This window comes from Lissotriton helveticus, chromosome 4_1 (assembly GCF_964261635.1).
Source record: "Lissotriton helveticus chromosome 4_1, aLisHel1.1, whole genome shotgun sequence".
Taxonomy (NCBI): Eukaryota; Metazoa; Chordata; class Amphibia; order Caudata; family Salamandridae; genus Lissotriton; species Lissotriton helveticus.
Genome location: NC_136063.1, coordinates 707,122,129 through 707,135,529, shown reverse-complemented (window position 1 = coordinate 707,135,529; position 13,401 = coordinate 707,122,129). Strand labels below are relative to the sequence as shown.

Here is a 13,401-nt window from a genome sequence, read left to right as displayed (position 1 = left end):
GGAAAGTTTTGTAAGATTTGTCAAGCAGCCCCATAGTTATAGGCAAACCAAAAAAGTAAATTTTCCATGAAAATGTTGTCTTAATTAGAACTACCCAGTAGGGACTGCAATGAACAGCAGCACATCACATGGGATATTTACGGTAGAATACCATTAGACAGGAGATTTCTAATAATAATTGCTTCTTGCTCTGGATTATGGAAGCATGGGGTTGCCCTAATGAGCTTTGAGGACTTTTGGCCAAACACTGATACCTCTAAAGTGACAGAATCACTAAGTGAATTTAGACCTTGTGCATGATGTATTATGTTAGCTTCTTAAATTAGCTTTATGCTAATATGGGGTCACGTGAGTGGAGTACAGTTTGATAGAAAAAGGAGCCAACAGAGAAGGTAAAGGAGGAATCTCCGTAAGAATAGGGAAGGAACCTTATGAATGGAAGCCTCTTCCCCAAACTCTTGTAGCTACCAGATGTACGTAGTTAGCCAACTTTGCATGTCTGGACAGCAAGCAGAGAAGAATGGAACAGGATAGGCAAGAAGATAGTGTGTGGCAAAAAGATAGAGCAGGAGCTGATGGCTGGTTGAAATTTGGATAAGGAGGCAGAGTGATGTCAGTGAAGCATACCCTGCCAACTTAGGGCGAACAGCACTCCATCCATCATCCCCCTTGGTTTTGCTTTGTTCACCCTAAGTTGGCAGGGTATGCCCAAATGTGGATCCCTTGCTCACTTTGCCACTGGATTCAAGCTAGCCTGGCTGATGACGACTGATTAGCCGGAAACCGGTCCCAGGATGCTTGTTTCCGGTCCAGGGAAGACATGGCTTGGCAGTTCGGGCTGGACTGTTCCCATGAGGCACAGGGTTAGACTTATTTGCATATGGCCATGTCTGAACAGTAGGTGGCGGAGTGAGCTAAAGAATGATGATGGATTGAACCCAGATCAGTTGACTGGGGGTGAGTGCTTGCATTGTTCAACACACATCATCTCCCTTGGTTTTGCTTTGTTCTAAGAGAGAGGTCACAAATGTTTTGGTATGCCCGCACAAGCATGAGTGCTTCAAAACAGCTGCTGCTTGTTTGAGTTCCAGCAGGCAGACAGCACACCTCCCCCACTTGAGATAGGGTTACTGCGGCCACGTCATTAAACACAGCACAGGCCGCGCTTTTTTTTTCCATTCCCCACCTCACTCTCTGTCTTTCGCTCGCACTCTTTCTCTCTCTCTCTTTCTCTCTCTCTCTTTCGCCCGATCACACTCTTTCGTTTGCACTCTCTCTCTCTTGCTTTCTCTCTTTCGCTCGCACTCTCTCTCTCTTTCAAGGCGGTCCTGTGCTGCATGAACGCTCTACTGAAGCTAGTTGCTGCATCTTGCATGCACAAGAGTCTCCAGGTGCAAGGTTGCAATGAAGGGATACGGTCTCTCCACAGGGGCGGATTGGCAAGGCGGGCATTCGGGCATGGGCCGAAGGGCCGGTGCCTCAGTGCCCTCTGTGGGCCGTTTTTTTCTCCCCTGTCCCAGTCCACAGAGAGTGGACTAGGAAAGGGGAGAAAAAAACCCGGCCCACAGAGTGCACCGAGACAGACAGAGAAAATGAAAGCAGCCTCGCTGTGCGGCCGGACAGCGATTGTCAGCTGTGGCCTCTCCTTCACCCCTGGCCTGCCAAGCAATCAAGCTGAGGCTGGGCTGGGGAGGGGTGATTGTTTGCAAGAATCGGCCTCCCTGGGGGCCAGGTGTTTCTCAGGCCTTTGAGCCATTTTCACCTCGGCCCCCCTGGGGCCCATGCAGCCCAGAAACGGTGTTAGTTTTAACACCTAGCCCACAGCCCTTCACATTCAGGGCATAGTGGGCGAGGAAGAATGGGTCTTGCTGTGGGGGCCAGGTGATGTTTGGAATTTTTTTATTTTATTTATGCGATTTTATATGGCGCGGGCTTTACCCGAAGGTGTCAGACCGCTTCACACTAGGAACAGCAATAATACATGAGGAGAAAAATTACAAGTGGACAAATTACAAAAGCAAACGTTAAGTTACGTGAATCAAAAGTGACAAGAGTGAGCAACCAAAATACACGAGGTAGCAATCGGTACATTACAGGAGGAAAAAGTGATATGTGTGCAGGTTACAAAAGCGTACAAAGTACAAGTAGAGGTATAATACTGCAATAAATGGCAGACACTCCAGCACAAGAACAAACGTTACGTAGGCAATGGTGGCACTTGTGCAAGTATCTAAAGCAAACAAAAGTGAGAGGTAGCATACAGTGTGATACCAGAGAAAAGTGACGTGTGCAAGTTACAAAAGGGTACCATACACAGGTACAAGGGTAATACTACAGTAAATGGTAAACACTCAAACTGCCAGAACACACTGGGAAGGCACTTCCCATGCTCCAGCTTCACCTCAGCCTCCCACTGGCTACCTGGCTACCTTGGATGACCCAGAAAGCTGTGTTTTGTGCTCCCCTGACAGGACATTTTCCCGAGGCCTGGAGGGCTGATTAATTTACTAATTGCAGGGGTCTTACCTCTGTTCATGTGCTCCTGAGCTGAAGGTCTGGGGAGGGCTAAGTAGGTTAGTAATAGCAGGGGCTTTGCTGCTTTTCAGGTGCTCCTGTGCTGGAGGGCAGGAATAATTTTGTGACAGAAAGGGGCCTTGCTATTTTTTTAGTTGCTCAGCATGTAGGCCATTGTCACCTTGGCCCTGTGTCCTGTGCAAGAACAGTATCCTCCCACTTTTGATTCCTTGTCTGTGCAAATTATGTTTCATGAAAGGGCACGGCCCTTGAATGTGGGCCACGCCCCTTAAATATGGGCCACGCCTCTTGATTGTGGGCCACTTTTTTCGTCAGTGCCCGGGCCGAATTGTGATCCCAATCCGACCCTGTCTCTCCGGCAGTTTCGTACTTTATGTCGCTACCATGGGTCTTCCTCTGTCCTCTGTCAACTTGCACTGTGAGCTGTGGTATCTATTAACAGCGTCACTAATTGAGGGGGCATTTAAGCGCAATAAACTAATACAAATGCACAACTCCTTCTTATCTAGAGAACCTACAGCTCCTCGTTGGTCGATGCTCTAACCACCACTTACAGGATCTTCCAGATGTACTTAGAATTTATCAGATTGAGCTTCTTTGCACAGCGTAATCCTACCACTTCCTCATTCTCTTTCTTTTTCATTGTTTAGGTGTGGCTTCTATTGGACTATTCCATGCAATCCAGCCCTACTAGCTACTTCATTAGTGTCTAAAACCCCAACCATCGAAGGCACTGTGCATACCACGACACTAGATGTGACTTGCTTACAAAGTCATTATTTAGGTCCAAAAATGTGGCATAGAGCTCCCCCTCCTGAACTTGTGTTGGGCACCCTTGGTCTACTAGTTCACAAATGATGAACAGAAGTGTCCATATCAGGGTTTTATCTCAGGCACTAGAGTTGGTGTTTGTATTTTCCGTGATGAGTCTTGTATATGAGTATGTTGTGCAGAACATTGTGAATGAGCCCTTCCTGTTCACTTGTGGCACACAAGTCCATCATTGGTGTGTTTGAGAGTTTCCCCTCCTCCATGTTTTACCACATGTTGCTGCTTCCTGTGAAATTGTGCAACTCTTAACGTGCTCAAACTTAGTCCAAGGTTTGTTTAATCCAGATGTAGTCCACAGTGTCAGTGCTTTTAATTGTGATAAATGTAGAAATCTGCACTTGTCGCAGTGCACCAGAGGAATCAACAAATTTATTTTTTATTAAAAATGTTCAATATGCTAGACAGCAGCCTCACTTTTCTACAACATAACTTTAACATATTGGCATAGCCAATAGCTCTAGCTAAACACTTAAGACACCAAAGGTGAGACCTATTGGCTATGTCATTGCTTGTTCTTTTTTAAATGCATCCCGTTTTCCTTTAAGGAAACAGCAATCCCAGACATGGTGGTCTGCTGAGCCCAGCAGGCCACCATCCCTGAAAGGATCTGTCATTCCCAATGGGCTCGCAAATTGCGAGAGGCTCATTAAAATTCATGAGCCTCGCAATTTGTGACACCATTGGGAATCGCAAACAGTGTAAAACACACTGTTGTTCATGCAAAATAGCGCCTCGCAAATTGCGAGTCGCGAATGACTTGCTATTTGCAATGCGCTATTTTGCATGTCGTACATCTGGCACAGTATGCTGCAATAAGTGCACAAAATAACCAAAGTGACACAGACAAGTCTATTTTAAACACTTACTTTACAAACTTTTTGTGGAATACAAGCATTTGCAATGCAATAGGTCTCGCATTTGTGAGAGTTTAAGCTATTGGCATCGTAAATAACAATGCTTTTTATTTATGTTTTAAAAATCAACAAGTAAATAAAAGGCATTTTCATTTACAATGCCAATAGCTCAAACTCTAGTAAATGCGAGACCTATTGCATTGCAAATGCTTGTAAACTCTTGTTACTGTCTTGTAGTGTTAAGTATTGTCATAAGGCTGAAAGGATGGAACTGTTTAGGAAATTTGTTTTGCATGTGCTCGAATGAAGAAGTATAGTAGTAGCAGTGAATTAGGAAACAGGAGGAAAAAGGTGTAGAAAAAAACGTTTAAAAAAAACTCAAGTGGGTAAAAAACAAGCAGATTAACTCGAAAATGTATATCATGGCAGAGCTGCTAAAGAATCATATGTGTTGAGCATGTAAAATGGTTTACATTTTTGTGTGTTTTCACATGTAATGTGCTTGTTATGTACAACGCAGTATGTGGGGTGATCCGGTAACTCCATTTGATTCTGTAGTGTAATCACATTAATGCATCTGACTACAAAAGCATAAACTCAATATAAAATTGCAGTACTGGACGAGACTGGCTGCAAGATTCCTGACGGCCTCCAAGGGGCTGCGAGGTCAGGCTAATGGCAGATGTCCGCATGATAGCAATGTGCAGCATAACAGAAATAATTAATAATCCACATTCTGCCTTGAGAAATAGCACGCTGGGCTTAAGACAGTACACCCAACAAGACCCATCCTGCCAGCGGGTTAAAATAAGATGACAACAAAGAGGCTGGGGCATTTAGTGGACACTTGCACATGGTGGGGAATAAAGATAAACAAGCCGCATAAGCCACGCATTGTAGCGGGAAACTGCATGGGGGGAGCGCACATGAACGACGCACACATCCGCGGCCTGCATGTGTGCGGGAGGGACGGGGCGTGGGTGGGGAATAAAAATAAACAAGCGGCATGCGCCACGCATTTTAGCGGGATACTGCATGGTGGGGCTCCATGAACATAGCACACAGCCGCGGACGGCATGCTCGCGGGAGGGAGGGGGCATGGATGAGGAATAAAAATAAACAAGCAGCATGCGCTGCCAGCCCCTCGCGCACACTGGCTCCTTGCGCATGCGCCGCTGCCATGTTTACGTCAGACAGAGATGCGTGAGACAAAGAGTTTGAACAGTGCGGACGAAAACTGTAGTTGGTTATCGCTGCTTTCGGACTACACGGAAGTTAGTTTGACATCAACAGCCAGTCAAAACCAAGCTAACAAAAGCTATACCAACATTCAGCAAATGGCAAGCGGCAGGAGAAACTACCAGCCGTTTGCCAACACATAGAGATTACTTTATGTCTATCTAAGACAGCGAATGCAGCACATGCGCTGCCAAGGCGAGACCTAAAAAGGCATGTTTTAATCTCTGTCCTGTTTCACACAAAACCTCCAGCCACATATGCACACACAATGTGGTACTGCTGCGGCCCTGTCACTAAATCCTCTTTCAAATGGTGACTGGTCATCCCCCCTTAACTCTTTGTTTTTCTTCCTTGCCGGGTAATTGTATCAAGTAGGGAGAACAGGGAGGAGGGTATGTCTGTCTCCTGGCTTTATGTTAGGTGGAGGAGAAGTAACTTTACATCTGAAGATGACAAAACAAGATGCGCTTGCAAAAAAAAAATTACCCATCCTTAGAAGAGCCAAGGTCCGGTAAATAGCACATTTAGACATGGAGTATACAATAGGTCAAAATTGCCCTTGAAACCGACAATGCTATCCCAATAAAAAATCAACTCCACAAAAACGAGTGCTGGTCATGGCCAGCAGCATCTCTTTAACAAGCATTGGCAAAGCCAATAGTTTTCACCTATGTGAGAGCTATTGGTTTTGCCAATGTCTTTTAGCCATGTTGTACAGCAGAGTGGAGTGGAGTGGAGTGGCATGGCGTAATGTGACATAGAGTAGAGTGGCATACAGTGGAGTAGCTTAGAGTGCAGTGGGTGATGTGGAATGGCTCGACAACGGGTGGCATAGTGTAAAGTAGTGTGGAGTGGAGTATAGTGGCTTAGAGTGGCATAGTGTGAAGTGAGCTAAAGTACAGTGGCGTAGAGTAGTGTGGCATTGAGTGGAGTGGGGTAGAGTGGCACTGTGTGGAGTGGCGTGGCATAGAGTGGCGTAGAGTACAGTGGCATTGAGTGGTGAAGAGTGCAGTGGTGTAGACCAGGGTTAAGTACAGTAGAGTGGTGTAGAGTGCAGTGATGCAGAGTAGAGTGCAGTGGCATAGAGTGGTGCAGTATAGAGTGCAGTGGTGCAGAGCAGAGTGCAGTGGTGCAGAGCTGATTGGCATGGAGTGCAGTAGCATGGAGTGCAGTGGTATAGAGTAGAGTGCAGTGGCGTAGAGTGGTTTGGAGTAGATTAGATGGGCATTGAGTGCAGTTGTGTAGACTAGAGTGGTGTAGGGTACAGTGCCGCAGAATAGAGCATTGTAGAGTGCAGCAGCATAGTGTGCTGCTGCGAAGAATGGTGTAAAGTAGAATGCAGTGGTGAAGGGTAGAGTGGCATAGAATGCAGTTGCGTGGAGTGTAGTGCTTCAGAATAGATAGATTAGAGGAGCGCTGAGTGCAGAACGGTGCAGTGCTGTAGTGTAGAGTGGCGTAGAGTGCAGTGCTGCAGAGTAGAGTGGTGCAGAGTGCAGTGGTGTAAGTACTGTGCAGTGGTGAAGAGTGGTGAAGAGTAGTGTCATAGAGTGCAGTAGCATAAGTGGTGCAGGGTAGAGTGCAGTGGCATATAATAGTGTGGTATAGATTAGAGTGGTGTGAAGGGCAGTTGTGTCCAGTGCAGCAGTGCAGAGAAGAGCAGAGTGGCTTACAGTGCGGTGGCTTAGAGTGCAATGGTGTAGAGGGGTGCAGTGGTGTAGATTGTAGTGGCGTGTAATACAGGGTAGGGGTGGAAGGGAGAAGAAGCAACATGGAAGGGGGATGGGTGGGAGGATATAGAAGCTACATAGACTGGTATTTGGGAGACACACTGAAATCACAAGCACTCATATGGAGTGCTTGAACGCAAAGAAAAAAGTAGCTCCAAAAATGGGAGCAGGGGATGGACTCGGGTACTTGGTCCATGCTCTAGGGGAGGGCCAAACACAAGAAGAGGGCATGACGCACGCCTGCAGTGACAAACGCGGATGAATTAAATGAGAGCGACACCGAAGCTTACAAATGGTAAGCTGGTAGTGGGCTGTAAGCTCACTGTATGTAAAGAAAAGGTCTTGCAGCGACATCACATGCTCTATCTATGCGAAATCTTAAAAAGGGACTCTCAGAAGAAATCCCCTGTAAACCATCTAGAGAAACTCCCAGTTCCTAACATTTTGTTGTGGAGTAAAGATTAGGAAATCATTAACCAGATATAGGTTGGCTCCTCAAGAATACCTCAATGAATACAATTTACCAACCATGAGGACGCAATAATTCATTTCCAATTTAGACATAGTAGGTCTCCAAAAAACCTGGAAAATGAACACCTCCCATGCTTTGAAATGTTCTAGAGCCTAGCAACAAGAAAAGCAGTTAAAGGAAGACCATCTGGGGGACTGGCAACCCTGGTAACAACAAGACTGTAATTAATATTGAAAAAATGGATAGAGGTCAACCATGGTTATTATCAATTATAGTGAGAATTTAAAGAAAACATTCAGCTATGCATTCTTAATAATGGTAAATATATATGTGCAGCATGGAGGCGAAAAGAAGCCACAAAAAATTGCCGACTTAATATAAGCAGTATCAACTACAATATAGGATATTACATTGGTGCTATAGTATTAACAGGAGATTTTAATATTAATCTCATGTCTCAAGGCCCAGAAAATGCCACACATCGTGATCAATACCAATTTTGGATTATTCAAAGTAAATCAATCCTATTTCAGAGAAAGGATCTGCTGGGAAATTATTCAGTTACTCTTTGAAATGAATTTGAGAGTAACCAATGAGTGTACTGTAAATGACACACCTACATCAGTTACATTGCAAAAAAACAAGGAAAGCAGTATTAGATTGTACATTGCTTCCATCGAACTAGTTAACAGCTTTACTAGTTTTTAAATACAACCCCAGCTAGAAAGCGACCACGTATTGCAAACTATGTCCTTGGTTATAATTGACCATGTTATTCCTTCTATAAAACCTCTGAGGGCAATCACAGGAAGACACAAATTAATACAAATCAAATAGTCCTCAACCATGGAAACGTTCCTGTAGTTAGTGGCTGGGAAAGAAGGTCCCTACGGACCCGTATTATGGAATAAATTAATTGACCATTTAAAACCTTAAGGATAGAAAGAAAAACGTTTTCCCCACTAACGAATCAGAAAAGGCATGGTAGACACTGGAACTACGAAACAAGAAGAGAGAACTTATAAACAAAACTAGAAAGATCAAACAAGCAAATAATAATGCCAACTTGCCTCTTAAATGATGGCTCCTCTGACAGCTGTATCAAAATATTTTTTGATATACCAGGCTTTATATAAAGATTAACAATGGCTAGACTTATACAAGGAATGCAGAACTAGAAATGTCAGGGAGTTCTATACCCATGTCAATAAAATATCAGATATAAATACAGTGACTGCAACTCTATGAATCAATTGTGTAAGCTTCATATATGTTTATGGTGAACAAAATGACGAACTAACAATATATTAGAAAAACACACATAGTTCACCTGTATCCACATGGGCCTCGATTCACCTGGCACTGATCCAAGTAGCTATGCATCTCTCGAAAGTTGAATGGGAAACCACACAACTGATATCCAGAATAATAAAGAAGAGCAAAAAGTATGCAGCGCCAGGTTAAACTGTATCCTGCCTGCAGTTTTTATAAATTAAAACCGGAGTATTGGCTTGAACCCCTAAAAAATATATTTGAGAGGTGCTTAAACACAGGATATATTCCTATGTCCTGGCAAGGTTCACATTAATATCAATTTCATAAAAAAGGCAACAAACAAAATCAAACCAATTATAGACCTGGTATCCTGTGGGGATGCAGAGTAAAAATATTTCACACCACTAAGACTAGAAGATCTGAAAGCCTGCACAGAAGAAAATAACTTAATTCCATGATTCAAGACAGAGTTCTCAACTAATTTCAGCACATTAAAACCGTGGCAATTAGTTTGTAAGTGCACAAAGAAACCAGCTCTCACAGCCAACTGTATGTCTGCTTTGTAGGTTTCAAAACATTTGATTGTATCAACAGAGATCTACTGTGGGCCAAACTTAGAAAATGGGGAATCCTGGACAAATTATTTGAATGCTATTAGTAGGCCATATTCAAACAGCTGGATTCTAATAACACTAGGTGAAAACATTTGTATCACTTAAGATATCTTGGTAAATAAGTGCCGAAAGCAGGGTTGTTTCCTTGCTGTCTCCTTTTATTCGTTACATCTTCGGCATTGAAGCGAAGTCAACTATTTCAAGAGCTTGTCCACCCAAGTTAAACGGATACCAAGTAAACATAATACAGTCTGTGGACCAAACAACCCTCCTTGATCATACTTGAATTGGCCTACAATACACTCTAAAGAATCTATACCATTATTGTGCTCAAAACGAACTAGAGATCTGTTATGAAAAAAAAAGTATTATCTCTTGGCCTAAAAAAGGTAAAGGGTAGAAATTGGAATATAGTGGGTCAAATGATTGAAACTGTAAACACCTACACATACCTTTGTGTCACTCTTCACAAAAATGGGGATCATAAAGCACACCTCCAAGCAATAATAATCACAAAGCAACATCACTGAGATTTTCACTACGAAAATTGTCTGTCTAAAAACGTTGATGGTCCATCTAGGTCACCACTTTTAACGGTTATAAAAGCCAAGTGTATACTTAAACTAACTTACAGTTTGGAAGCTTTTCCAGATAAAATTAATTCATGGTTAAACTTGAAGCAAAGTATTTAGATTAATCTTTAGCCTTCCCCAATCATCCAGCCAAGCTCAAATTGACTAGAATTTGGCGTTATTGATCAGCAAATGGTGCTCTATTAAGGTACTGGTTTAGAAAGAAGAGAGTGGGCAGCGGCGTAGCTTCAGGGGTGGTGTTTGGGGTGTCACACCACCCTAATAAATGTATTTTCTTTAAATAAATAGCCAGGTACAGGTGTTTTCAATCTGGTATGGTAAGGTGTTTGTCGGATTTCACCCAGGATTTTTAAATACTCACTCAGACAAAAACACTCTCTCTTGTCTCTATTTTGAAGGTCTTAAAACATGGTTATTTTACAAAATACTGTGTTTTAAGTACCCTCCTCACAATCCGCTCTCCTTTACCTTTCCACTGGCCCTTATCCCCTCTCATGCACCTTCTTCTCAAATAATGATTTACATGATATGCCAGCGTGATATTCTTAAAATCTGAAGCTCACAATGCCCCAGTCTTACTGACCAAGACACGCCCCTGAGAGCAGATGAAAAATCTTTCAAGGGAACTCTTCTAGGCATCCCACAATTTCAAATATTTTTTAAATAGCTAGGAATGTCAAATCCGAGGGAAGAAACACTTGCATATTCCAATTTCCAATGCCTCCTGAAGAAACATTTTTTTACAATATCGCAGCAAAGATCTTCAAAAACACACCAAATATTCCCATTTTAGTTTAATCAAGGGAAACTATGAAAAAAAATGAATTCTCCATATCATCCAGTTTTAATCGCTATGCTGCTCAGAAGAAAATATCTATGAATAAGTTTTGGACTCTGATTTAGGATAAATAAAACAATCATGGAATTAGAAAAGAGACAATTTATCTTACATGTTCTGTGAATATTGTAAAGAAATTTCATCTCACATTATATGTTCTCTCTCAACATTTGTTTCCCTACATATACTGCTTTTATTGCCAACTTTTAAGAGGATGTGCTTAAAAACAACCTGTAAAGAAACAGTTCTCTTCTGTTTCAACAACACAGAAGATTTCTTTATAAATATTTTTGTGAGATTCAATAATTTGATAGAAAGTATGTTGGACAATTAACAGGTATATTATTCACCTAGAGTTGACCGAGATAAATGATCCGATAATGGATATGCCTATATACGGAAATGTTGATTGTTGATTGTTAATTTTGATTGCTTCAAATCTCATCCACTGTGATGGGATGGGCTTATAGCCGAGATTTAGTGAAGCGTAGTTAGGTGTTTAATTCTATGAGTCAGGGACCCTTTATAACTGTTTCGAGAGAAGCTTCATAATCAAGACCTACTGAAATCTACCTCTGCATTTGAAGTCTGGCCTTGTTGGTAGGTAAATGCACACAATAGTCATGGGGTGGCTGTGAAAGTTGACCCCTACCAACAAGCAGAATTGTTTAGATAGTTTATTTAACTGGTCAATAATTGTTTACTAAAGCATTTTCACTGAATCTGTTTTCACCTTTTGAGCTATGTTCATTTCAGCTTTTCTACAATATTTGCTTTATATGTTTGTCAACGTAACGATTTTATCAATTAATCATATTAAATAATGTTGGTGGAAAAATTCCTTTCACCCTCTTGCTCCCATATTTTGTTGGTCAGAAAATGCCAAAGAATGGTCATTTTATCCAAGAATGCTCTGGAGTTTAGTATCACAACTCTCCTAATGAGAGTTTCTTGTGGGCATTGGGCTGGTTAGATGGGATCTGACCTCCCGGTGGTTCAGGCCTTCTAACCTTACCTCAGGTGCTGATAATGTTTCTTGGGATGTCGCCAAGATGTCACAAGGAGTCCCAGCAAGGACAACACGCTAAGCTGTTCCCCTGGTGTCTGCCCTGTAAATACAAATTTGTCATGACCTTTTTTTTTTGGTAATGTGTCTAGACTGGCCACTTGAACTTGTCCTCACCCCAAGCAAGAGAGTTCAATTGAAAATGTGTACATTTATTGTCTTAGAGCTTATGTCTGTGAATACATTGTCCGATTGTCCTCTTGCATTGTGACGTAATCATAGCTTCCAATGTTCAGTTGAACTAAACTTTTCCACGCCCCACTCCAATGAAGGTTCTTTGCCTTTGATTGTGAAGAGGCAAATGGTGAGTTGGACCAATCCCACTGCACGAGTGAGGGTGCTGTTTTCATATGGAAGTCGTGTTAGTCTGTTAAGAAACCTAGTCACTCAGCTCAATTCTTATCATGCAGATTTCTCTTCTTTTACAGACAATCCCTGCAGATATTTCTGAATATTCTTCTGACAGTGACAAAGGGGAAGACGAAGGCCGGACGGAGGAGCCCTCGCCACGACTGGGGCGTGTGCAAAAACAGATGTTAATTTACGGAAGCGACCGAGGGCAATCTGTAGGAAAGTCTGCCAGTGATTGGCTGAAGTCTGCCCAAGCCCTGCTGCAGACTCCAGAGAAACAGCCAGAGAAGTCTTCCAGAACCCCCGAGGACTCTGCAAAGAAGAGGAAGCGATTTCTGAGGTTAGCTCCAGGGTCATGCTATGTTAATGTGAATCATGGTCTCCGGTGGCAACAGGCTGTATTTTTGTCTTTAAAACACTTGTCCTGCGGGTAGAAACACAAACTATGTCGAATCCAACCCCCTAAGCTGTTGTAAGATTAGCTTTTGTAATTGTTAGTTCTAATGAACTTTTTCCCCAAAATACCCTTGCCATACATGAAGTTAGAAGGTACGTTCCATGGAATATGTTTAATTGAACTGCCCATTGAAGGAAAAATAATGAGGTATAATGCTATGAAAACACGAACGCCGTCCACTGCAGTAAGTTCATGGACGAGATGAAACAATTCACACTGCAAATGAAAGGGAATATCATGTTTGCACCTGCCACAGGCCCGAAGACGCCAGTGGGGTGTTCCTTCTGACTGTTACACATTAGTGGATTTTTTTGAAGCCTTAAGATTCAGGAATATAGGTCACAAAGGCACAGTGTGAAGTTGGAAGTCACTGTCAACAAATGTCCGCCTTGTATGGGATTCTCAAATGATCTCGAGCATACTGAGGGAAATCTATGACAGTCGCAGGACTCCTTGAAAACGCCAATGTGCAACATTTGAACGGGCTGATTTTTCACCGCTTGCAATGTAGAAATATGGTGCACATCTGTATTTGCACCTATAACTTTT

The 13,401-nt window shown here is 42.6% G+C and overlaps 1 protein-coding gene across 3 annotated transcripts in view; it reads left to right on the top strand.

Moving 5' to 3' along the window:
• SPIDR (scaffold protein involved in DNA repair) overlaps nucleotides 1–13,401 on the top strand; it is a 2,204,159-nt gene that overhangs the window by 541,393 nt on the left and 1,649,365 nt on the right. For all 3 annotated transcript variants that reach the window (XM_078687327.1, XM_078687328.1, XM_078687326.1), the window contains exon 6: nucleotides 12,473–12,735. In XM_078687327.1, the coding sequence (XP_078543453.1) occupies nucleotides 12,473–12,735 (263 nt within the window). The remainder of the gene's footprint in view (nucleotides 1–12,472; nucleotides 12,736–13,401) is intronic.